General features: G+C 39.1%; 1 protein-coding gene across 2 annotated transcripts in view; it reads right to left on the bottom strand.

Moving 5' to 3' along the window:
• cntn2 (contactin 2) overlaps nt 1–25,820 on the bottom strand; it is a 155,242-nt gene that overhangs the window by 112,646 nt on the left and 16,776 nt on the right. For both annotated transcript variants that reach the window (XM_031896843.1, XM_018091567.2), the window contains 6 exons: nt 23,012–23,187; nt 22,699–22,794; nt 19,196–19,405; nt 16,551–16,653; nt 15,861–16,036; nt 15,144–15,280 (listed from right to left, as the gene is read on the bottom strand). In XM_031896843.1, coding sequence (XP_031752703.1) covers nt 15,144–15,280; nt 15,861–16,036; nt 16,551–16,653; nt 19,196–19,405; nt 22,699–22,794; nt 23,012–23,187 — 898 coding nt within the window. The remainder of the gene's footprint in view (nt 1–15,143; nt 15,281–15,860; nt 16,037–16,550; nt 16,654–19,195; nt 19,406–22,698; nt 22,795–23,011; nt 23,188–25,820) is intronic.

Raw genomic sequence — 25,820 nt, 5'->3', positions numbered from 1 at the left:
GACACTACAATACAAGTGCTAGTTCCCTGGTCAGGTGCTGGGTGAGTGCTCCAAAAGGTAGTCTTTTAGTTTGGTTTTAAAAAGACTGAGGGAGGATTCTCTCCGGAGGAAATCAGGGAGGGCATTCTAAATGTAAGGGGCAGCAAGGCAGAAAGGTTTAAGGCGGGAAACAGCAGTAGTAATGGGGGGCACAAACAAATGATTGCTCTGCGAGGAACAAAGGAGTCGGCCAGGAACGTACGTACGGAGACACAAGAGAAGAGATGTAGTAAGAAGCAGAGGAATGGAGAGCTTTGAAGGTTAAGAGAAGGAGTTTATAAGATATTCTTTGTTTAATAGGAAGCCATGATAAGGACTTTAGCAGGGGAAGGGCCTGAACTCTCCTGGAGGAGAATTCTGGCAGCAGTATTTAATATAAACCGTAGGGGGAAAAGATGGGAGTTAGGGAGGCCGGTTAGTAGCAGGTTACAGTAGTCAAGTCGGGATAGGATGAGAGCATGCATAAGCAGCCTAGCTGTTGCAGTAGAAAGAAAGGGATGGATTTTGGCAATATTGCATAAGAAAAAGTGACAGGTTTTGACAGTGGTGTTAATATGGTTAGAGAAGGAGAGACAGGAGTCAAAGATCACCCCCAAACAATGCGCCGAATCGACAGGGTCGATAAGGGTGCCATCAATAGAGATAGTAAAAGGGGGGGTAGGACCAGGCTTAGGCAGAAAGATCATTAGTTCAGTTTTTGTTAGGTTGAATGCAGAATTTGCATCAGGAGGGGGTGGTCGACTGTATCAAATGCAGTCGATAGATCGAGGAAGATTAGTATAGAAAAGTGACCTTTGGCTTCGGCAACCTGAAGATCATTTGTAACTCTGCACAACGCCGTCTCAGTAGAGTGCGCATGCCGAAAACCAGATTGCAGCTTAAGAAAAATAGTAATACGGGAGAAAACAATACACTCTAAGATTTTGGAGGCAAGCAGTAGAAGTGAGACAGGATGGTAGTTAGAGAGACAGGACATGTCCAGCGTGGCCTTTTTAAGGATAGGCTTGACACAGGTCTGTTTGAACGAAGAGGGGAAACTTCCAGAAGTCAGAGAAGAGTTGAAGATGTGAGTAAGAGCTGGATTAAGTTCAGCAGAGAAGAAGGCATAGGGTCAAGAGAGCAGGTGGTGAGTGGAGCTGACAAAAGAAGCCGGGAGACTTGGTTAGTATTAGTAGAGGGGGAATCTGATGGCGGATGGACTCCACAAGAAATCAGCAAAGTCCTGGGGAGAGTGCATAAAGTTAGGTAATGGAGTCTGTGAGGGACGCAGAAGGGTATTGAATATAGAAAACAGCCCTCGTAGGTTGGATTTATTATTGTTTATTGTTTAAGGGTATTGTAGTATTCCTGTTTAGCCTTCGACAAGGCAGAGTTGAGGCAGGCCAATAGGAATTTATAATGGATAAAGTCCGTTTGCGTACGGGATTTTCTCCACATACGTTCCAAAGACCACCCACAGGAGCATAAGAATTTTCAGCCAGGGGCGTGGGTTTTGAGCCCGAGTACGCTTAGGGTGAAGGGGTGCAAATGAATTAATGCTGGAGGCTAGAATGCTGTTGTACTCACTAACCAGGGTATCAGGGGCAGACATCTTGTTAAAGGAAGAGAGACTGGACCTGAAAGAGTGAGTTAAGGCCGGGAGGTCTACGTCACATGTATTTCGAATTAATGCAGTGGGGGAAGGAGCAGGTTGGGAAGGAGTGAGAGACAGAAAATGTAACCAGGTGATGGTCAGAGAAGGGAAAGGGGACACTGTTAAAATCAGAAAGGGACAGTCCACTGCTGGAGTTCAAAGGAGGAGGTTAGGCAGAGAAAATGTGAGGGCCAGGGTTGGGAGGGATCAATAATGTGGGAGTAGATGTCCCCAAGGATGATTGCAGGGCCATCAGTAAAGAGGAATTCAGAGAGCCAGGTTTCAAAATCAGAAAGGCAGGTAGCAGAGGAGGAGGCTGACGGGGGCCTGTAAATGACAGCCACCCCGTACAGAGACAGGATGGAAGATTTGAAGGGCATGCACTTCAAATGAGTAAAACGAAAAAGCTGGAGGAATAGGAATAGATGCAAACCAACAACGGGAGGAGAGGAAAATTCCAACTCCCCCACCGCATCCAGTGGTCCGGGGGGTGTGGGAGAAAGACAGAGCGCCATGAGAGAGCGCAGCTTCAGTAGCGGTATCATTCTGCAAAAGCCAGGTTTCTGTTAGTGCGAAGAGATGAAATGGTTTAGAGCAGAACAGATCATGGATTAGTGTAGCTTTGTTAGTTTAGGAACGGACATTAAGGAGGGCACAAGAAAACAGAAGGCAGGAAGAGTGGGAACCTGAATAAGGTTAAAAACACCAGAGGAACGAAAGGCTTGAAGCATCGGGACAGAAGGACGAATATAAGTAGGTATGCAGCAGGGATCAGGGTTTGGAGAGACATCCCCTGCAGCCAGTAACAGTAGGAAAAACAGTGAAAAAATGTGAGCAGAGGATTTAAAAAGAGTGCACCTCCTCGTACGGACAGTAACCGGGGGACAAAGGTGTTACAAGTAGTTATAAAGGGTGAAAGAGTCAGAGTATGTTGAAGGGAGTGGGGAGGAGGATATGTGGATGGAATATGGACAGACAACGCTTTGAGTGAATATATAATATTAATCCTTATTAACGGAGAATTAAAGCCTCCCTAGCAATTTTTTAGTTTTAGTACCAGTACACAGCCTCCTCCCCAACATGTCACTGACACTTGTTCCAACTTATCTGTACCCCCATGGCATGTCCAGAAGTACAGAGCTGCTCAGTATTGTTGGCAAACACCTTTAGCAGTGTCACTTCTGTTCAGAACATCCATCATGCTGATCAGCAAGCCATGCATGCATGCACACTGGAGGCCAAACTGTGTAACTGGGCCACTACAGTTCCTAGTCCATGATGTTAATGAAAGTCACATGGTCAAAGATGTTGATGTGGCTCCAAGTTCTGGATGTACAATAGGTAACAGCTCAGTTGGTGCAAGTATAACCGAGGGAGAATGAAGGATGAAGGATCTGTGCACTGGCACTAAAACTATTTTTTTCCAGAAGGGTTTACTTCCCCTTTGACAGGAGACAACGCCTACTGGATATAACTCATTTGGTGCTGCATTCATCAACTGAGAGATGATAAAGTGCGTGTTCTCCCATGTCAGCCTTCAGGACTCTATTCTCTGGAAGGCAGAATCATTAGTACAAGGCACAGGTACATCTAAAAGTCACCAAATGGCAGACTGACAGGATTAGAAAAAAACTAAATACAAATTCAGAAAAAAATGTGTGTGAAATGTTGTTTTTTTAAAGGTTACAACTTTCCCATACATTCGCACAATTTTTTCGTACTTTGCGACAAAAAGCATGACAAAATCGTATTGCTGCGCCGAGTACAAAAGTTTCGGATTCATTCAAGCTTTGGTATAGTGACTTTCCTTGTGCCAAGTTGGAGCTGCAGAGTGCCATTTAGTCCTATGGGAGGCTTCCAAAATCATGCACAGAAGGATCAAAGTCAGAAAGGTTTTCTTGCAGTTTACGATCGGTCAGATACGGAAAAATCGCACTTTTTGGACATTATACGATAAGATAAGATTTTTTTCGTATTTCAAGATACAAATTTTTCAAACTTTAAAAAGCACAATACAAAAAAATCGTATTTAATCCAATTTTTTTGTACAGGTATTGGACCCCTTATCCAAAAACCCATTATCCAGAAAGTTCCAAATTATGGAAGGCCATCTCCCATAGACTCCATTTTAATCAAATAATTCACATTTTTAAAAATGATTTCCTTTTTCTCTGTAATAATAAAACAGTACATTGATCCCAACTAAGATATAATTAATCTTTATTGGAGGTAAAACAAGCCTATTGGTTTTAATTACTGTTTAACGAAAATTGTACTTTGATAAATCTGCCCCTTGGTCTTCAGTGCTCACATGTTATTTATATAATTACAGAGTCAAAAACAGGGCAAACAAACAGGTTTAGAGTATTGATAGTCTTATAAGGAAAGACTATTGTTGGGAATGTTAACGCTGGAGAAGAAACACTTCAGGGGAGATAATTCAATTATGAATATATAAAAAACAGAAATAAATAAACATAAATAAATGCCCTTGTTTTCTAGCAGGACCTTCCAGCAGACACAAGTGCATCCATTGATATAAGATGAAATTCATTTCTACCATGATAATTCAAGAAAGGTGGATGGTACACTAGATACTTTTAAGAAGGGGTTGAAGGGCTTTTTAGCAAGTAAAAAGCTGTCTATTAAAAATATTAGAAGGAGCCACCAATTTTTTTTATAGTTCTTGTCCTTTTACAAACAACATTAGGCCTATCATTAATCTATGGGGCCAATACATCATCAGCCAGCAGAATATGCCAGTGTTGTTTTAACAATTTCTTAAGTTCAGGAATAGCCTCATTAAATCTGGTAACAAATGGTATAGTAATTGGGGATTCACGCTTATTTTTAGTTGTCAGTAAGGTGTCCTTATTTATATCCTTTGTCCTCTCATAGGACCTTGATATAATAGCCTCATGAAAACCCTTTTCCAAAAATCTATTGTGTAATATGGTCGCTTCTTTTTCAAAATCCTCATTAAGAGTAAAATTTTGTTTAGCCCGTAAAAATTGCCCATTTGGGATATTATTAATGCAATGCCTGATATGCCCACTCCGGGCATGAAGGAAGCCATTTTGATCTGTTGGTTTTCTGTATAGTTTTGTGCAGATCTTTTTGCCTTCACTATAAAGTGTAAGGTCCAAATAGTTGATAGATAAGGGGCTATACTCATGGCTAAAACTTAAGTTATAAGTATTGAAATTCAAAAATGAAATAAACTGCTGTAATAAATTTACACCACCTCTCCATATGAACAAGAGATTGTCTATAAAGCGAACATACATGACATTATCTCTTAAGCGTGACCCCCACACAAATTAATTTTCCTATTTGGCCATGTACAAATTGGCAAAGGATAGGGCAAACTTACTTCCCATAACCTTGCTGGTGGTTTGGAGGAACATCTGATCATTAGTGATGAGCAATTTTTTTCCGCAGGCATGGATTTGCAGCGAATTTCCGCATTTCGCTATTGTTTCGAATTATTTCGCAAAACTTCCATGAAAATTCGCAGCAGAAAAATTCATCACGCGGAATTGTTTTGTTTTGTGTCAAATTGGGTGTGGTCGCATAAAAAAGGGTGTGGTCGCGTCAAGGTCACGGCAAAACCGGGAGCAGTCGTGGCAAAATTGGGCACGGTCGCGTCAAAAAGTGCGGGCGACAAGAAAGACGCGGGCAACAAAAAAATTGCGCAACAAATGCGTTTCACGAATTTTTCTCTGTTTTGTGAATTTTATGGCAAACCAAAACGGGACAGATTAGCTCATCCCTACTGATCATCAAAAATAAAAAAATTTGAATACAAAAAGTATACAATCAACTAAAAACTCACACATCTCTTTTGCCAAATCACTTTGGGACAGTAAGAATTAGTAAGAATTAGTAAGAACTACACTAGCCCCCTCTTGAAAAATGCAGGTATACAGTGAACTAATATCACATGTTTCCCACAATAAATCTGGGGACCATTCCAGACTTGCCACCAAATTAAGAAGACTAGTGCTGTTGTTTAAAGAAGATCTCTGCTTCTGTACTGTACAATGGGCTGCAAATAGAAATCAATAAACTCTGAAACTGCACTGGTAAGTGACTTAATGCCAGACACTACAGGGCAAGCTGGGGGATTAACCAATGTATATCTTAGGGAGGTGGTATAACTCTATTACACTTGGATTCTCATTATAAAAGGCATCCGATGTTCCTTGTTAGTAATTAGGCCCTTATCTTTTGCTCCTAAAAGTAATTATTTCAGCTCCATTAAGAATTTTTTGGTCGGTGTGCTGTCTTTCAATAATTGTTCAGCTTTGACAATGTAATCGGCTCTATTTTGGACTATAATTCCACCATCTTTATCTGCTTGTCTAATAACAACCTCTCTATTTGTCATTAAAGCCCTTGAGATTGTAATTGATAAAAGTTACTTCATTTGAATAATTAGTTACTTAAATTGTATGCATACTAGCATTTGGACTACTTCCCGTGCCACCAACATTTTGAGGTGAAACAACACTTACAGCTCCACTACAATTTTTAAGGGCAAAGTGTCTTTTTAAAGTAACATTTCTAGTGAATCTATTCAGTTCAATATATAGTTTGAATCTATTAGGGACAGCATGTGGAGCAAAAAAGACAACACCTTACTTGTGGTGATTGTCCTATCGGATAAATTAAAAACATTTCTAGAATTATTTAATTTAGAGTTACGCTTCCTTTTCTGAATCTGTTCCCCTGGTGAATGGGCACGCCTCTTCAGTCCTCTTGGGACTGGGTGGGAGTAAAAATCCTTAATATTACAACCCTCTGTCACATTTGGCTATTGAGACAGAACAGAAAAGTGATTTGTTTTAGTAATAGAAGCCCTTACATCATCACGCACCCTTATCAATGCCCGGGTCTTAAAGTGTCAATTTGTTCTATTCAAAATGGGTCTCTTATTAATAATATTATCCATAAATCTCCTAGGGATGGCACCAAGGCACTCTCTCATGATGTATAGGTGGGGCCTGGGGAGAGACAGACATTATCTCCCTCCTTGCTCCAGGGCTAAAACTGTCATGTTTTGCATTTCCATTTCCATTTCCATTTCCTACACAACTGGTTACATCCCTATATGATCTTTCATGCACTCATGTAACTTTATTGTTGTAGCTATACATGTCTAGTGGTTGCTGGGGTCATTTCTTAGTAATTGTTTTAAAAACTATGTACACGCTGACACTCTAACTCCCTGATGAAGTGGGATGGAGCCTCATGAAACGTGTTGGAAGCCAGGAGCAGTCAGCATTTCCTCTCGATATTTTTACCGCTTGCACTTTTATCAACTTTGTTAGTAGACATCTGTTTTAATTATTCATACATCATAAAAATGTTAATGCAAAATGGTATATTTTATTGTTTTTTCACACACTGACTGAATGGATTGCCATTGCTGAAATGCTGAGGGATCAAGTTGTCTTTTGAAAAGCACTACTTAACATTGTGTTTGTGAGTATATAGGCAGGAGGGGGAGCACAGTGATGGACCATTAGCTGATACATTTTATTTCCTGCTCCTTGGTAGCAGGATTTTAAAACCTTGTAAATATACAATTGGTGATACACTAGGGCATATATGTCAAACACAAGGCCAAATGCGGCCCTTGGTGAGTGTGTATGACCATCCAGCCTGATCAATTTACATTTCCCTCACATAGTAACTAAGACTAAAGGGTATATTTACCATGCTGAGTAAAAAGTGGAGTGAAGCATTACCAGTAATCAGATTTCAACCGTAGCAAAGCATCTATTGGCTGCTATGAGCAACATCACCGGTAATGTCTTACTCCACTTTTTACACATTGTGATAAATATACCCCTTAGTATCTTACTAAGTATATTAATAAAAAATTTGGCCCACGACTTAGCCTGAGTTTTAGATTTCGGCCCCCTTATGTGATTGAGTTTGACACCCCTGCACTAGGGGAATTTTCCCTGGTGCGCTCTCTTTTTTTTTTTTTTTTTTTTTTTGTTTAAACAGTTTTATTATGATTACCGTATATACTCGAGTATAAGCCGATCCGAATATAAGCCGAGGTACCTAATTTTACCTAAGAAAACTGGAAAAACTTATTGACTCGAGTATAAGCCTAGGGTGAGAGATGTACTTGGACCCCAGTGCGTGCGCAATACAGTATTGATGTGTCAGATCAGCTAACAGATTCCCACCCCTGTAATGATTTCCACTGGGGATCAGAACATTCAGGACAGTCAATAGAAAGTCATTGAGGGGGTCACAGAGAGCACAGATACATCCTTCAATTATTTTCTACTATATGTGCTCATTTATACTATAGAGGACGACTCAGGGCCATGGAATGCCATATTATCAAGCGCTGTGCTGCCTTAAAGGTCATTTCATCGGTGCACATAAAAAGTAGTATGTAGTCACTTGAACTGGAGTAGATACTAACATCAGCTGTATGAAATGAATATCAGACTGTACTTAGTGAAATGAGGGTGATGTGCATGGTTAGACTGAAAAGTGCTGATGTGACATTTATTTTTAGCAGCCCTTCTGGTTTATGTCACTAAGATAGAAGTACTCTTTTTCTTTAGTGTAGGTTCAGCAAAGAGCCTCTCAGACTTTTTTTTTTATAGTTCCCCTTTAAAGGGAAGTATTTGCTTCCTCCGCTGACCCTCCACCCCAGGCTCATCACCATGCTACAGAATAGATAAAAAATATGCAATAAATATAACAGTCACCCTTCTGTAGTAGCCAACACAGCAAACCATCGCCCATTCTAAACCTCAACCCAGTTGCTGTCTGAACACACTTGTCGCGCCCACCTCTCCCCGTAACCAGACATACCTTTGAAGGACATACCTCCCTCTCTCCCTCCCTGCACCCCTCCACATGTGTCCGTGCATATCTGGCATAACGCGCACTCCAGCGACGCGCGTTCGGCCAGAGTCAGCAGGAGTGCGCGTTATGCCAGGTATGCACTCTGGCTGAACGCGCGTCGCACACAACTCGCTCCAAAGGCTGATGCGAGTAAGTAGGTATGAAGGACATACCTCCCTCCCTGGACCCCTCCACATGTGTCTGTGCCTACCTGGCATAACGCGCACTCCTGCCGACTCTGGCTGAATGCGCGTCGCACACAACTCGCTCCAAAGCCCGATGCGAGTAAGTGCGTGCGCACGCAGCTACGAACAGGCACACATCCGTCCATGGGGGGGTGGGGTTCGAGTGCATTCAGCCAGTCAGCCAGAGTGCGCGTAAGGCCAGGTATGCACGGACTCAACTCATATGCTCGAGTATAAGCCGAGGGCTACTTTTTCAGCACATTTTTAGTGCTGAAAAACTCGGCTTATACTCGAGTATAAACGGTACTATAAAATAAATAGATGACACATAAGGCAGAGTGGCTGTTCCATGGCTAGACCAAAACAACAGATGTGATAACTCGGTTCTGGTATATTTTGAGCTGGCTGATTCTGAGAATACTCTGGGGGCAGCCACTCTGTTGCTCGGAGGGAGTAATTAAAACTAAATTTCAGACATGCAATTTTTTGCTGTATAAGGGCATCTCTGCAATATATTATACACAGAAGGCAAATGAAACGTCTTTAAAATGTTGTTTAATAAACATATAGGTCAGTATATTCACCTTTTTAGCAAGGATATTACAAAGCAAATATAAAAGTGTTGGTGTTGAGGTTGGTGAGAAAAAAACATATTTTAAGGCATTCAAGTTAGCTGGGACAACTAAAGGTTTTATCAGATACAAGGAGGCCAAAAAAGTGTCAGACAAGGTAAAATTGAGATAGAAAAGGGTATTGCAGCAAGGAGTAAAATGAATACAAAATCATTGTTAAATATGTAAATAGTAAAAAAAAAATGAAACAAGAAGGGGTGGGACACTTAGGGGGCCATTTACAATTATCCAAATTTTTTTTACAATTTCTTTTTTTAGGACTAAAATTTGCAGAAAAAAAAGTCACAACTTTTTCGAGATTTACTGTGCGACAAAACGGCTGAAAATCTGAATTCAACAATTTGCCAGTTAAAACTTGCCGATCATCTAGAAGTCAATGGCAGATGTCCCTTCCCTTCCCTGAAGGATCTTTCTTTTGCTTCAAATCTTTGTAGGTTTCGTATTTTTGACACTGACTTTTTGTGCAACAATTCGAAAAAGTCATGGTTTCAGTGTGGAAATGTAAAAAGGCGAGGTTTCGCAACTTTTCTGTGACTTTTTCCAGTACAGACTTTTTAGTAAATGTCAGACATTTGTGGCTGTTTTTTTGGAATTTTTAAAATTAAAAAAATTAGAATTCTTTGATTTTTATAAATGTGCCCCTTAGTATCAGAGGGAGGTCAACTATGCAACAAGCTAATGAAGGCTTCCTTTTCAATAGACCCAATTCTAGTAATATAACTAGTGGTCCGTGTACTAAATAAACTTAGCTCTGTGATTTCCAAACATCTTTGGATTAACTGAGGTCTAGCATGGTGCCAAGGGACTGGTGAATTTCCAATGTGGTGCTGCTATTCAAAAAGGGATCCCATTCTCAGCCTAAAACAATAGACTTTTAGTCTGACAATAATAATCAATAATAGGAAATCTTTTGGAAGGGGTAATAAGGGCTAAAATACTTGAATACATTGAACATAACAATACTATAATTTGTGCCAACATGTTTTTTGTACATCCCACCAGCCTAATGGTGAGCAGGAACCTCGACTTTGGGATGGCAGTGGATGTAAACTACCTAGACTTTGCTAAAGCATTTTATACTGTACTACACAGAGGGGTATTGGTTAACCCTCTGTGGCAGCATCCTGCATGGAACCTACATAATTAAGTATTATCACCCAAAACAGAAACCTTGCTTTCACTGCCCACCTCCATGTCATTAATAAACAAGTTAAAAAGCAAAGGACTAAGGAAAGACTCCAACAACACCGGTCAAATTAGAAAATGTTCCATTTACTCTTAAATGGTAATCTATTTTTCAGCCAGTTTTCTATCCAAGTACAAATATTGTGCTCCAGGCCAAGGAATATTGGCCTAGTGGAAATAATATAAATACAAATAAATATATACAATACATGTACACTAAATTTTAATTTGTTGGAAGTATACTTTAAATTAACTTTTAATATGATGTAAAGAGCTTTTCTGAGACAATCTACAATTAGGGGCTGATTTACTAACCCACGAATCCGACCCGAATTGGAAAAGTTCCGACTTGAAAACGAACATTTTGCGACTTTTTCGTATGTTTTGCGATTTTTTCGGATTCTTTACGAATTTTTCGTTACCAATACGATTTTTGCGTAAAAACGCGAGTTTTTCGTATCCATTACGAAAGTTGCGTAAAAAGTTGCGCATTTTTCGTAGCGTTAAAACTTACGCGAAAAATTGCGCATTTTTCGTAGCGTTAAAACTTACGCGAAAAGTTGCGCATTTTTCGTAGCGTTAGCGCAACTTTTCGCGTAAGTTTTAACGCTACGAAAAATGCGCAACTTTTTACGCAACTTTCGTAATGGATACGAAAACTCGCGTTTTTACGCAAAAATCGTATTGGTAACGAAAAATTCGTAAAGAATCCGAAAAAATCGCAAAACATACGAAAAAATCGCAAAATACCGATCATTACGAAAAAAACGCAATCGGACTCCATTCGACCCGTTCGTGGGTAAGTAAATCAGCCCCTTAGTCTTCATATTTTTATTATTTGTGTTTTTAATTAACTAGCTTTTCATTTAGCAGTTCTCCAGTTTGGAATTTCAGCCGCTATTGGGTTGCTAGGGTACAATTGAACATAGCAATCAGGTGGTTTAAAAGAGAGACATGGATATAAATAAAGGAAGGCCTAACAGTAATAGAAAATAAAAATAACAATAACATTGTAGTGTCACAGAACAAATAGTTTTGAGTCTGAAGAGAAAGGCAAATAATTAAAAGACTATAAAAAAAATGAAGACCATTTCAAAGGCTGCTAAGAATAGGCTATTGGTATTGTTAAATCATAAGTCACACAGCTGGAAAATACAGAAGGTTATACCTTCTTTTGGAAGGACAGGGTAATAAGTATGTGTGTGTAATTTGCATGATTTGAAACCCGGTATAAAGGAAGAAGCTATGGTGGGAAATGAGAGAGCTGAAGTCATATGGATTGAACTTTTTACACTTTGTATACAGACAGGCAAGTTAACTTAGGAGTATACTACTACTACTTCTCCTACTAATGGTGGATTTTTACTACTCAGATATTGACTAGGGCAACAATACTGCCAGGACACTTTTAGAAAACAAGTTCATAAATGTAGTGCCTGACACTTTCATGCAATAGGTTACTAACAGAAACAATGCAATACTGTGTAGCAATTTCTAATAGTAGAAATTGTATTGCAAATGTACAAATACTCCTGGGTAATAGTGGCCATAATATTATTTAATTTAATGTTTGTTAAACAAACATTCTAAAGCTTCTAAATATCATGAACTGTGGCACTACGATCATACCATAATGCACTCATTAGGTCATTAGGTTTCTATCTCAAAACAGGGAACAGAAATGGTTATTGTTAAAAATGAGATTAAAACATTACTGTTCTAAATATATTCCCTTGGGAAATAAATAAATGTAGTTCACATTTTATGTACACAGTTACAGACAATGGGCTATATACAGTATTTTTTTAACTATATAGTTTTTTGTTCAGCACCCTCTCTAGTTTGAAATTTCAGCAGCTATCTTTTGCTTAAAGGAGAATGCAAGTCAAAATTTAAAAAGCATACTGCCCAATAGTCCTCCTATTGTTTAGTAAAAACGCCACACTTTTGGGTCACCTAATCAAATATTTACTCAGTCACACTTACTTCACATTTTCTAGAACAGGCAGCCATCTCTAAAAAGGTATTCTCCCTTCCTTTCCCTCCTTGCTTCATACTGCACATGTGTTTCATTTCCTACTCCCCTCCCCTCTGTGTAGCTCAGAACAGCAGACAGGATCAAGTTACACAGATGCTCAGAGAATAGGAAGGCTGCCGCTGGCAGCCTACAGGAAGGACAGAGAGATTTCAGTGATGTCACTGTAGTCTTCACACTGCTGTAGGCTGCCAGCACCATATCTCAGAGAAGCAAGCAGGGATCTGGGAATTTAGATATGCAGTAAGTACTTAAAAATAATGCCTTAAGACTTACTTTTAATTTATATTAACCTTTCATTGTCCTTTAAAGGGGAGGGCATATCTTGGTAGCTTAATGAACAGAACATCTTAATGATCTATACATATTGATAGTGGGTGAGCGCAGAGGACCTCTTGCTTACAGCCTCATGGCATCCCCACATAATCGTTTAAAATTTAGCAGTAAGCTCAACTTTTCCCTTTTTTTTGTTGTAGTGTCCAATTTACTCTTGTGACCATGTAGTATTTAGAAAGGAATATTGGAATATTAAAAGACAGGGCCAAAATAGAAAGATAAATAATGAGAAGTAACAATAAAATTGTAGTGTAAAGCAATAGTTTTTGGCTGTGACCCCCATTTCAACGATATAAAGACATAGTAGAGGAAGATAAATAATTCACAAAATATTTGAAAGTTACTAAGAATAGCCAAAATAGTCAGTCTTTGACATAATAAAAGTTAGGTGAACTAATCCTTTAAGGACCACCCTATAGGGTTGATTCACTAAAGTGTGATAACGCATATCGCATGCTTTTTTGCGTTAAAATTGATGCAAAAAAATGTGCGATTCGCTAAAGTATTATCGCGTGCATTAAGTCGCATATCGCATGTGTTAAATTTCGCGCTACCGCATGCGTTAATTTTAACACTTTGCGTTAATTTGCACGCAGAACTAATACTAACGCATGATTCACAAACACTTAGACACGCTAAATATTGCATTAGTCTATACGAATATTAACACCTACTTGAGGCAGGGGGTAATTATAGAAAAGTACAGTTAATGAGCTTTTGGCAACACAATATGGACTTTGCAGTGGGATTTATTCAAGTATGTGTTGGCCCAAGAGTGATGCAGCCGCCAGTTTCCAAGGAAATGGTCATTTTCATAAAAGTAGTTTTATGAAAGTAATGGCATGTATGGCTAATATGGCGTGCGTTTGACGCAGCGACTATTTGCGCGGGATGCGTTGATTAGCGCCAGTTCCGTCAAATACCACACGAAAATAGTCTTCGCGACTAAAATAACGCAAGCAGCATCGCATGTAAATTAACGCAAGTATGCTTTTAGTGAATCGTGCGTTAAGACGCGAAAAATTCGACACGATAAAATTTTTACCGCATGCTATAAAAAGCGCTCAAAATATCGACCTTTAGTGAATCAACCCTTATATGTCTTAAAGAGATACTGCATCAGTAATTAAACCTTTCTTTACATCTATCATAATAATGTTGTAACAAAAAATGCCTTACCGGCACGGCGGGGACGCCCGCCGCGCCGCCGTCAGCGGGGACGCCCGCCGCGCCGTCCTTCTCATGCGCCGGCTTCCTCATAGTGGGCGCGCGCGCGCGCGCTCCCGCATTTAAAGGCGCATGCGCGCTGACGTGATGACGTCAGCGCGCAATGGCGCGAATTTCAAAGATATTTAAAGGGACGTTTGTTTACATTTTGTTGCCCGTGATAGGATTCGATTCCTGGTGCCTTCCTGAGCCTTGTGCATTCTTGTTCCTGTATTTCTGATAGTATTTCTCCTGTTTTGACCCGGCCTGCTCTTGACTTTCCTGAAATCCGTAACCTGACCCCGGCTTGTACTTTTGACTCCGATTTTGCCTAAACCCGCTACTTGATTATCTGGTTGACCATTGCCTGTCTGACGATCCCTGTTTTCCGCCTGCCTCGACCCAGCCTGCCTGACGACGAACTTGTTTAAACCCTATTTGTACCGTGATCTCGGCCTAACTAACTTTATCTACAGTCGTGCCCCTTTGCTTGCCAGAACTCCTGCCTTGTTCCTCTCGTTAAGTCCAGGTGGCATCTGAGTAGCTGAGGGCTCCTCCCGAAGCCAAAGGCGGTCACATTACTGGTGAAGCCGAGCCGAGACCAAGGAACTTGGCATTTGTTCTGGTTTAGGGTGCCGACCGTGACAAATGTATTTGCATGCTATTTTGCCTTAAAAGTATTTACCCAGTGGTTTTAAATTATCTATTGTCTAAACATCAGAAAGGTTTCTGCTCTAGGTTTTGGAGCACAGAAATCTGTGGCTTCTTATATGTTATTCAGATGGCCAAGTTAGTGGCAACAGACACAGACCACAATGGCAGTTGGTACAGAACATGGCTGGCTTGAACATGCTGATGCAAGTTGCACAAGTGCAGTGCAAGTGCTTTCTGCTGCACATGCTCTCCTTGCACTATGGCCAGTTTTATAAATAAAGCAATAATTGTCAGTATTTTACATTATGCTGTGCATATACTAGGAATTTGTAAAAGGCAAAAATAAACAGATATACCTGTGTCATCAGGGGTTTGCCATCACGCAGCCAGCGGATGGTAGGACGTGGTTTGCCTGAGGCTGCACAGCTCCAGAGGAGATCAGAGCCAATCTTGGCTTCGGTATCAGTAATCACATGTAACCACTCAGGTTGAGCTGAAAAAAAGAAAGAGAAAAGGTAATACTGTGATAATTACCATAAATAGCCTACAGGAAAGTTATCAGTACTAAATATCTTACTAATAAGGCATTAATACTGGAAAATGTTGAGGCTAATTTTTCAAAGCAACACCACGTGCACTGTTATTGACTGTGGTCTGTTTCTTTTCCATTGGAACAATATTTAACTTTTTTATGGACATGGCAAGATAAAAGTAACTAGATGCTGTGAAATGATGCTGATCATTAGGCTCTGTTGTTATTATATTAATATAGACTTAAGACTTAACTTACATCTAAGTACATGGAATGCTATGTACTTTTATATCCTTACACCTGAGTACTTAGAACACCTACTATGGGGGAGGCAGGGTAGCTTTAGGTGCAAATACTGAGGCCATTTGGGGCTTTACAAGGTGCAGAATGCAGAGTAATATCAACCCTACAAAGGTCCCACCAGGGGGAACAAAATTTTTTTTAAAAATACTTTGTTTTTGGTTTTTTTTGCAGCTTCTGGGTCAGTAACGTTGAATTATATATTTTGCAATGAATAATAAGTTATCAAAGACTATCTTACCCTGTACTATTACTCGGCCCTGGTGAGTTGTGGAACCCTCTGAGTTCACAGCTTCACACTCATAAGTTCCATCCTCTTCAAATGTAATACTTGGAAAATGCAGAACAGGATCTATAACAAGCAATCGGGGTGGTAGAGTGCCATCTACCTTGCGCCAGCGAATGTGAGGGACAGGACTAAAAATAGAATGTGTTAAAACTATTAGCAAGTTGTGGAAAATGTGGTGATCTACCAGTTAGGACACAGTAACACCAAATACACTGAAGAAAATGGTATAGCATGATAAAATAATTAATATACCAGTAGAGTAGGAACAAGCCTAAGAAGATCAAATAGCGCTGTGTAGCTCTATAAATGTTATGGGACTCCATTAGACAAGGGTGTTTCTAGACCTCTTGCCTCCAGTCAAGAGGGGGCTGGATCTCTAGTGCAGATAGTACAATTGTGCTTTTTGCTGCTCCTGGTAACTTGGGGGCTGCTGCTGCCTGAGGTGAGTTGCTTGAGGCGCCCCTGCCATTAGATGAGCAATCATTTTTCAAGCACAGCTGACCTCAGCTATATTACTAAAAGCATCACATTATTCATTATCCACCCTTGAAAAGAAATATGTGTTTCTTTTATGTGCAACTGTATAGAAACAAAAAGAGCACACTGAATTTAAGCACACATACAAAGTACTATTTCACTTACTTCCCAAATGCAAAGCACTCTAGGAAAACTGCCTGACCATACAGGGCATAAGTCTCTCCAGGAAACCGCACTTTAATACTCGGTGCATACGTACGGGGCTTAACTGCAAGGAAAACATTTATTACAAATTGTAAAAGAAGACAATAAACTAAATAACATCTACTATCTCTCATTCTCTATTCTTGTTAATTGTATGTGAAAATATTTATTAAATATGGTCAAAAGAACATATATATTGTGTGTCTCCGTACGTTCCTGGCCGACTCCTTTGTTCCTCGCAGAGCAATCGTTTGGTTGCGTCCCCCACTACTTCTGCTATTTCCCGCCTTAAACCTTTCTGCCTTGCTGCCCCTTACAGTTGGAATGCCCTCCCTGATTTCCTACGGAGAGAATCCTCCCTCAGTCTTTTTAAAACCAAACTAAAAGACTACCTTTTGGAGCACTCACCCAGCACCTGACCAGGGAACTAGCACTTATATTGTAATGTCACCCACTGTGACCTACAGCACTTATATTTGCCTGTTTGTGTCTGTAAGTTACCCTCCCATATAGATTGTAAGCTCTACGGGGCAGGGACCTCCATCCTCTTGTGTCTTTGACTCATCTTATTACAATTGTATCTTTTATTTATTTGTGCTTATTGTAATACTTTGTATTTATCTATTTTAATACCCCCTGTTTATATTAATGTATTCTACTGTACAGCGATGCGTACATAAGTAGCGCTTTATAAATAAAGTTATACATACATTATGCATACATACATTATACATACATACATATATATGTATATATTTTTTTATTTATTTATTTTAATTGTTCAAATTTAATTGATCAAATAAATCTACAAAGGCTTTATAATGATTATGTGAGTGCTCATATATTTGCCAAAAAGTGTAAACATTAGATACTGGACACCTGTACCTGGTGGGCCCTGCCACAGACGCCTAAGGTCTTTGTGAGCACTGACCACCAACAACACTCCTCCCCCACACCCAATGACAAATAAAAGAATCCAGTTCATTCCACGGTGTACATTTAACAGCATTTAAACTACGTTGTGTGGGACACAAGAAAATTTTGTGTAAAGCTATCACTAACCATTGTCTCTATTTTTCCCAGGTACCCCAGCCCACACTGTATACTGTCCTCTTTTTGGTTCGCACCTTTTGCTCCAAGGCATACAATGTCCTCCATAATCTTCAGGACAAAGACACATTTTTCTTTCATTTACTCCTCTGCTCCTCAGTGTAAAAACATTTCAGTTTCACCATGTAAAATTTACAACACTTTTTATACACAGTCCCACTCATTTCAGGGCACCATAATGTTTGGGACAAAGTAATAGTAGGTATCTTAAAGCAGACATGTTTATTGCGACATGCCTTCCAGGCAATGACTGCTTGAATTCTGCCATATATAGACATAACCAGGTGCTGAGTATCTTCTCTGGTAATGCTCTGCCAAGCGCCTACTGCAGCCACCTTCAACTCCTGCTTGTTCTGGGGGCTTGTCCCTTTAAGTTCCCTCTCCAACATATGGAAGCATGCTCAATTGGATTTAAATAGGTGGTTGGCTTGGTCATTCAAGAATTTTAAAATTTTTTAGCTTTGAGAAACTCCCGTGTTGCCTTAGAAGTATATTTGGGATCATTATGTTGTTGCAGGATGAAGCGCCGTCCAATAAATTTGGAGACATTTGCTGGAATTTGAGCAGATAAGATGTTTCTATACACCTCAGAATTCATTGTGCAACTGCAATCAGCAGTTACATCATCAATGAAGTGTGCCAGTACCTATGTCAGCCATACATCCTCAAGTCAAAACACCCCCACCAATATGTTTAACAGATGAAATAGTATGCTTTGGATCTTGGGCAGTTCCTTTTTGTCTTCACGCTTTCCTCTTGCTATCGCTCTGATACAGGTTAATCTTGGTCTTGTCTGTACATAACATTTTTTCCAGAATTGTGTAGGCTCTTTTAATTACTTTTTCGCAACTGTAATCTGTCCATTTTTGTGGCTAACTAGTGGTTTGCATCTTGCCTCTGTATTTATGTTCATGAAGTCTTCTGCAGATAGTAGTCTCTGACAAAGACACACCTGCCTCATACAGATAAAAACAATAGGTTCTATATAGGTCCATAAAGATTTGACTAAGCAAATATTCTTTTTTCTAAGTCCTTTATAACCAAATTATTTTTAAATAAATGGTTATTAATTGAGAAGTTTCCAAGCAAAGGGTAAGTGACTTTTGATATATGTGTAACATTTTGTAGCTCATAATTTATTTTTTTTATAGTCTTGATACCACAATTTAATTAGTAAAGGTGCTGAAGCAAATCACACAAAAGGCCCAAAAGAGTCTTTTATGTGACTTGTACTGATTCATATTTGGATGACCTAAGTAATATTTTTGAAAGGATTATAGAATATGAATTAACTAAATCATGAGTGCATTTGTCACTTCCTTTAATGTGGGCATTATGTCATTACATGGAGAGAAACTGATAAATGAGCTCCCAGGTTTGTTTAAATGTAGAAATGTTTACAACAGCATAAAATATTATACCTCTGGATTCAGGTTCCATCATTTTTTTCCATTTTACCCAACACAACCACCAACACTATCACATAAGCGACTAACCTTCTGAATTAACATTGAGTTGGGTAAAGCTGCTGTAAACACTTTTGGTTGTAAATGAGATATGGCTTGTTGTCAGACAGGAATATGCTCCTTCATCCTCCTTTACTGTCTGTGCGACATACAAATTGCCTGTCACTTGGGACACAAAACGTCTGTTGTCTGTGTTCAGAAATGTTGGGAACTCATTTAATAGCCAGCGATATGACAAACCTTAAAGAGAATGGACAGAAAGATACAAATGATGGAGAAAACTGGCATTTGAAGTTTTAGCAGTGCAAAAGTTGTTGGATAATAATAATCACTAGTGAAACAGATATGCAGTTATAGATGCCCTAATATTTTTAACACATTAAGTGAAATTACTTGTTTACTATCCATCCCTGATCCCTGAGGGCAGGTCCTGTTTCATGTCCTCCTGTAAACCAACCCTGTGAAACATCCCTGTGAGCCGGCATCAACTTTAAAAGTCCTTATGTATTCTTTATATAAGAAGAATGTAATTGATTGTGCCCATATAATGCCAGTCAAATAAGTGCTGCTCTGTCTGTGCTATCTGATAGCTACTAATTTGGGAGTCAAGTTTTGGGGACTGTGACCAGGAGATTATACTGTAAATATGTGTTCCAAAGTGTGCAGTTGCACAGTCCTTACTGGTCAAAAGGAGGGGGTGGTTGGGTGTGAGCCTGAAGCAGGGCAGGGCAGGTTTGAGTTGGGGTACCATGCGGTGAGATAGAGCAACTAGTTGTTTTGGCAAGATGTTTTTTATGTATTTGCAGCTAAGCTCTTTATCTGACAAAGTCCTGTATGCGCATGGAGGTTAAAGCTTATCCACACGCATACAGGACTCAGCCAGAGTTGATCACGGAATAGGTCAGGTGGGGAGGACTCTGCTGCCTGTCTATCAATATATTTATTGCTCTGAGGCTGATCCTGCCCTAGTTAACTTATTATTCTAGTGAACTTATTCAGATAAGGCACAAGAAAAGTTGATAACAGCCAGGCAGCAGGGGTGGTGGTTGAGCAACAGAAAAAGGAGAGAGGAGCCATCCCTATATTATAATCCACATTCTACTTCCTAGTGTATATATTTTCCACATCAAAGTTGGCTGCAGCTGCAAAGTCTTTCTCTTTCTATGTGAGGCCACAATTTTATTGTTATTACTTTTTATTGCTTATAAATGACATCTGGTTATAATTTATGGATGAATAAAGGTCCAATTTCTATGACTGAATGAAAATGTAAAATTGATAAATACACTTTTAAAAATACTGTAGGAATGAAAAGCACTTGGGTGAATTTTTATGTATTAAGCTCTAAACCCACATTTGAATGAATCTGCCCCTTAATATCTGTATAGACACTATAAAAATATATTTGATTTTTTTCCAAACCAATCTCAAAAATACATTCAAAAATAATGAAAATGGGTTTGAGAGGGGTTCACCATTAAATGCTGGACATTGCTTGCAGGTTCTCCAATGAATTCTGCATAATTTAGGATTATTAGCACAAGCAGTGACAGCACTTAAGGTCCCCATACACAGGCTGATTCAAGCTGCTGATATCGATCCCTTAGACCGATTCGGCAGCTAATCGGCTCGTGTATGGGTACTACTGGCGGAACTGCCCAACCGATATCTGGCCTGAAATCGGCCAGATCTTGATCGGGCAGGTTTAAAAATCTAGTCGGTTCGGGGACCGCATCGGCTCGTTGATGCGGTCCCTGAACCGTCAAACGTGTCATACGTGACACAGAGGCCACCACTGTTAAAACATTGCTGCAGGTAATTTTTCTCTCAACTATGGATTTCTGCTAGTCTCCCAAAATCTTAACTCACTGCAATCCATCCATGCATACATAATCATTTTACCAGCTCTTTAACTTCCCTCTTCACCTGTTTATTAAAAGTCTCTCTCGTGGCTCCCAATACAGTGACAGATAAAGTATAATATTTTCGCCCTGCCCTTCAAAGCCCTGCATTCCTCTGCTCCCCTCTATATATTAGCCCTTGTCTCACCATACACTCCAACCCCACCCTAATGTTGTGCAGCAGACAATCCATTGTGCATGCAGTCCCCCACAAGAGTCACACATACCTGTATAACCATTTTCCCTGATTAACACAAGCCTCTGGAATGCTTTACCATCTTGATCTAACAAGCTCTTACATTTAGGGCAGATTTATCAAAATGTGAGTTTAGTACATAAAAAACTAACTCATATTCTATTCATTCCTGTGGGATTTTTAAAATCAAATTTATCAAATTGTGAGTTCTAACTTTCACCCATTGATAAATACACTAACAATTCCATAGTAATGAACTGCACTGTGACTGAGCCTGACCGTACAGTATCTTAATAAAAAATTCAGCCTGCGACTTAGCCTGTGTTTTAGATTTCCCCCCCTTAGGTGATTGAGTTTGACGTCCCTGCTCTAAAGGGTATAATTTGCGTAGTTAATTGTCTAGACTTACTTTGGTAGGTGATTTAATTTATTTATGGACTTATTTTTTCTCAATTTTTTGGAATTATGCTTACTTTATGAACTACTTGCACATGGGCATTCAGTTTCCTTTTATATTGAGAACTGTCACTATGGAATTTCAGATCTTTGCATTTATTAAACAATAAATATGTTAATTGTGTAATTATTTTTGGTAATTAATTGTGTGACTATTTAACTACTTACACCGCACTGGTTTGTATGCCTGACAAAGGTGTACGCCCCCTGAAACGTTGCTGCTACATTTAATTAACACGCAGAGGCTAAGCCCCGCTTGCATTATATTCACTGTTCCAGTCATCTTCCTTTTTTGTTCCTGTTAGGATGCCGACCATCTAGGCTGTTCACTGAGTTTACTACTGGAGGAAGTAGAGGTGTGCTGGTGGAACTTTTATTTTAAACTCTTAAGTCACATTTTGATAAATCTGTCCCTAAATCTATTTTCAAATCTCCTTAGAAAAAGGTCATTTCTTTTGCACACCATACCTAATTTTTACAACATAGTTTGTAGGTTCTTTGAGACAGGGTGTTCAACTATGTATTAAAACTCCTAACACTAAGGTATTTATTTGCACTGTTAATTTCTGATAATTGCATCCCTGTTCGTGTTTATGACTAAAGCATTGCATTAGCAGGGCTGTATAAATACAGTTCAGTACTTAGCTTACTTACAAGACTTGCTTGGGTAAAACTTTGGTTCAAGACATCAGCCACAAAGGCCAATATTAAATAAAATATTTAAATGTGCATACACAGCCAACGTGACATTGCAGTCCATGGGACCTTTCTCAGGGCCTCTTGCCAGGCTTCCCATGGCCAGGGAATCTGCTGTTTTGTAGCCACTAATTCTTCCTGATTGACATATGGCTCTAGAATGCTCTATCATCTTGCATCTGACATGCTCAATTAATTAATTAATGCTAAACTTATTTTCAGTTGAAATATATTTTAGTACAATTATGGCTACACACAGTTACTCTCATAAGTTATATTATTACCTGGATAATGCTTTGGAGGGTTGCAGGCTAACATAACACCCCATCCCTCTGTTACCTTGACAGTGTCCCTCTGTTCTGCTGGGAACTCTTGCAGGTCTGAGGCATAGGAATACACAAGGAAATAACGTGTTAAATTCTGTACTTCATCATTAGCATATAAATCAGTTTAGTTGAGCCCATGAACCATTTCAACTAATAGCAAAATCTGAGCCCTACCAATACAGCTGCATAGTATGGTGGACAACCTCCTTAACTGGTGTTGCCTGTGTAGTTAAACCAATTTAATAATGAGCCCATTGGCTCCTTTACTTACAGCCAAATCGCAGAGAAGCTTCACTACTGAGCACTGTGCCTTTGGGATTTGAAGCAATACATTGGTAAGTCCCTGCATGTTTTGATTGTGTTGGACCGGAAATTGCTAAATTGCCTCCCACCAACCGGTAGCTGGGATCTGCAGTCAGGTTCAGCTCTGTACCATTCAGTTGCCACCTGCATCAACAACAAAAATTAGAAAGTCAAACTGTCTATGCTCATTAGAATATGCTTATCAATTGAATGTGAGACCATAACTTATAGGATTTTACATAAATAAACATGAATTGCCATGATCAGTGCTGGTGCCCTAGACAACCTGGTCGGCTTGGCCCGCCCACCGCCGCACAAAGGGCAGCAGGGTTACCGGGGCAGTGGGGGGAAAGGGTCCTGAACCAGTGGCAGGAGAAAGAAGTAAGCATAAAGCCTGAGGAATATACTCTGCACACACATATACACACTTGCAAGATTTTTCATTTTATTTTTTATTGTATTGTTTGTTTGTTTTTCCTCAAAAATGTTTTATTGCCAGTTTGACTAATATGAGTGTAATAAATGTATTTTATGTTCGGGTTTCATTTAATTGTTAGTGATTTTATTGCATATTTTAAAGATTTTATTTTGTTTTTCAGTTTATTTTTTGTTTGTCAGTTTATTTACAAACCAAAATATTAACAAATTAACAAGTCAATTAGGCAAGATATTAGAGTATCAATATCCATATATAATATTTTACAACTGGAAAGAGAAATAGGTAAAAAACAAAACTGTAGTAAAACAGCACCTAGAGTCATTGTAGCATGTAAAGTGTCCACTTTGATCCTTTTAAGTGAATAGTGCATCAGAGCATATTATACATATTAGGAAGGCATATAAGCAGAAGACAGTGCCTAAGGACAAATATCCTCCATACCCTTTTAATAGTTGGCAGCCTCCATACTGGAGGGCAACTTCATAGTAACATAGTAACTTAAGCTGAAAAAGGCACATGTCCATTAAGTTCAACCTTTTGATCTAAATGTAACCTACCTTAATGCTAGAATAAATAGGTTTGTTTAATCAGTAGGAGTTAGGGCGTATCCATTTGATAGCAGTCTGACATAAAACCTAGTTGTTCTGTGTAGAGTTGTGGGACAAGCTCATCAACCACATCTAAAAAGCACATTATTCCGGGAAGAAGTAGTTTGTCAGACAGGAATTTAAGAATATTAGTCCAGAATGTACGTATCTGGACATTTCCAGATCAGGCAAATTAAGTTTGCATTAGATTCCTATTAGTTCAGACAGTTTGCATTTACCTATCACCCCACTGCAGTCTTACTGGGATGATATAGACATGGTGCCTGTCTCTTATAGAAAATAAAAATATAGCATCCTCCCACATCTTAACATGTAAACTTAAAATTAAGGTTCAAACATAGAGGGCTATCAGCTACGCACTCCAGCACTGTAGAAAACAGCTATTCATGTATATACCAAAACAGAAATTAGGAGCAGTAAGCAAAACCGGATATGTGAGAACTAAGTGCTTCCCCCTGTGAATGAATATGACAATTTCTCGCAAAACTAGAGGAGCTAAGGAGTAGAAATAGGGTTGCCACACACAGGGAGTGGGGTCATGGTTGTTTGGGAGGCTGAGGGGAGCTATACTCTTCCACCTTCTGTCTTCGCTACGGCTGTGCATGCACCCCTTTTGAATTTATAGCAGGCCACGATAATTTAAACAGCAACTCATAGGTCTCTATCGATTAAACCACTGCCTGTTTGCTAGGGTAAATAAGACCCTAGCAACCAGATAGCTGCTAAAATGAATCGAGAGCTGTTGGACAAAAAAGCTAAATAACTGAAAAACCATAAAAAATTAAGAACAAAAGCAAATTGTCTCAGAATATCAATGGCTACATCATATTGAAAGCTAATTTGAAGGTGAACTATTCCTTTAAGGAATCATGATTATTTGATTTTGTAATACAGTGCTCTTACATTCCAGCTAATAACATTTAAGTAATTGTCTACCATAACTTGCTTTTAAAATATATTTACACCAGGACCAATCTAGACATATGTACATTTACAGATCACAATGGATGAGGCAATATATAGATCACCTGTGTTTATAAAAATGTATTATTAAAAACTTTACATTTTACCCTGTTAGAAACCACAGTTGTCACCTGACCAGTTACAATGATGCATGATGCCAATAATATGACAAAAGAATCAAAATATAGGAAAGGATGGTGTTTTTTCCAGAAAAGGTAGCAACCCCAATGAAACCATTGTCCCCAATTTGGGTATAGCTTTAATGGGTCCTTGAATAAAAGAAAAAAACAAATTTATACCAATATAAATATACCAATATGAAGGCTCAGTTAGTGACCAGCAATGAGCTGTATTGAAGGTTGAGGTTAAAATGTGTAAAAAAAAAAGTAGAAGAGTAATCTGTACCAGTATGAGAGTAGAACTTAAATAAAACCTATAAGTTTTGTGTAAAATGTAGAATTTGTTGTGATAAATATTTCTGGATGGGGCACCTCATATAAATATAATTCTGAGCTTAGGAACTAAGCCTTATAACTAGCGATGAGCAACACCGAAAAAGTAGCGAATCTTGAAAAGATTTGGCGAAACATCGAAAATGTTGCACTACAAAAAAAAACACAAAAATTTCCGTGAGTGCCAAATTTTTTTGAAGCGGGTGAATTTTTCCACTGCAAATTTTGTGGCCCGTTTTGAGAAATAATCCATCAATGGCGAAACGCGGAAATTCAACGCGAATCCGTGCCTGCCAAATTATACCACCCAACACT

Source organism: Xenopus tropicalis, chromosome 2, assembly GCF_000004195.4.
Source record: "Xenopus tropicalis strain Nigerian chromosome 2, UCB_Xtro_10.0, whole genome shotgun sequence".
In the NCBI taxonomy this organism is placed as follows: domain Eukaryota; kingdom Metazoa; phylum Chordata; class Amphibia; order Anura; family Pipidae; genus Xenopus; species Xenopus tropicalis.
Note: the sequence above shows the minus strand (reverse complement) of the source record. Positions and strands in the feature narration are given on the sequence as shown.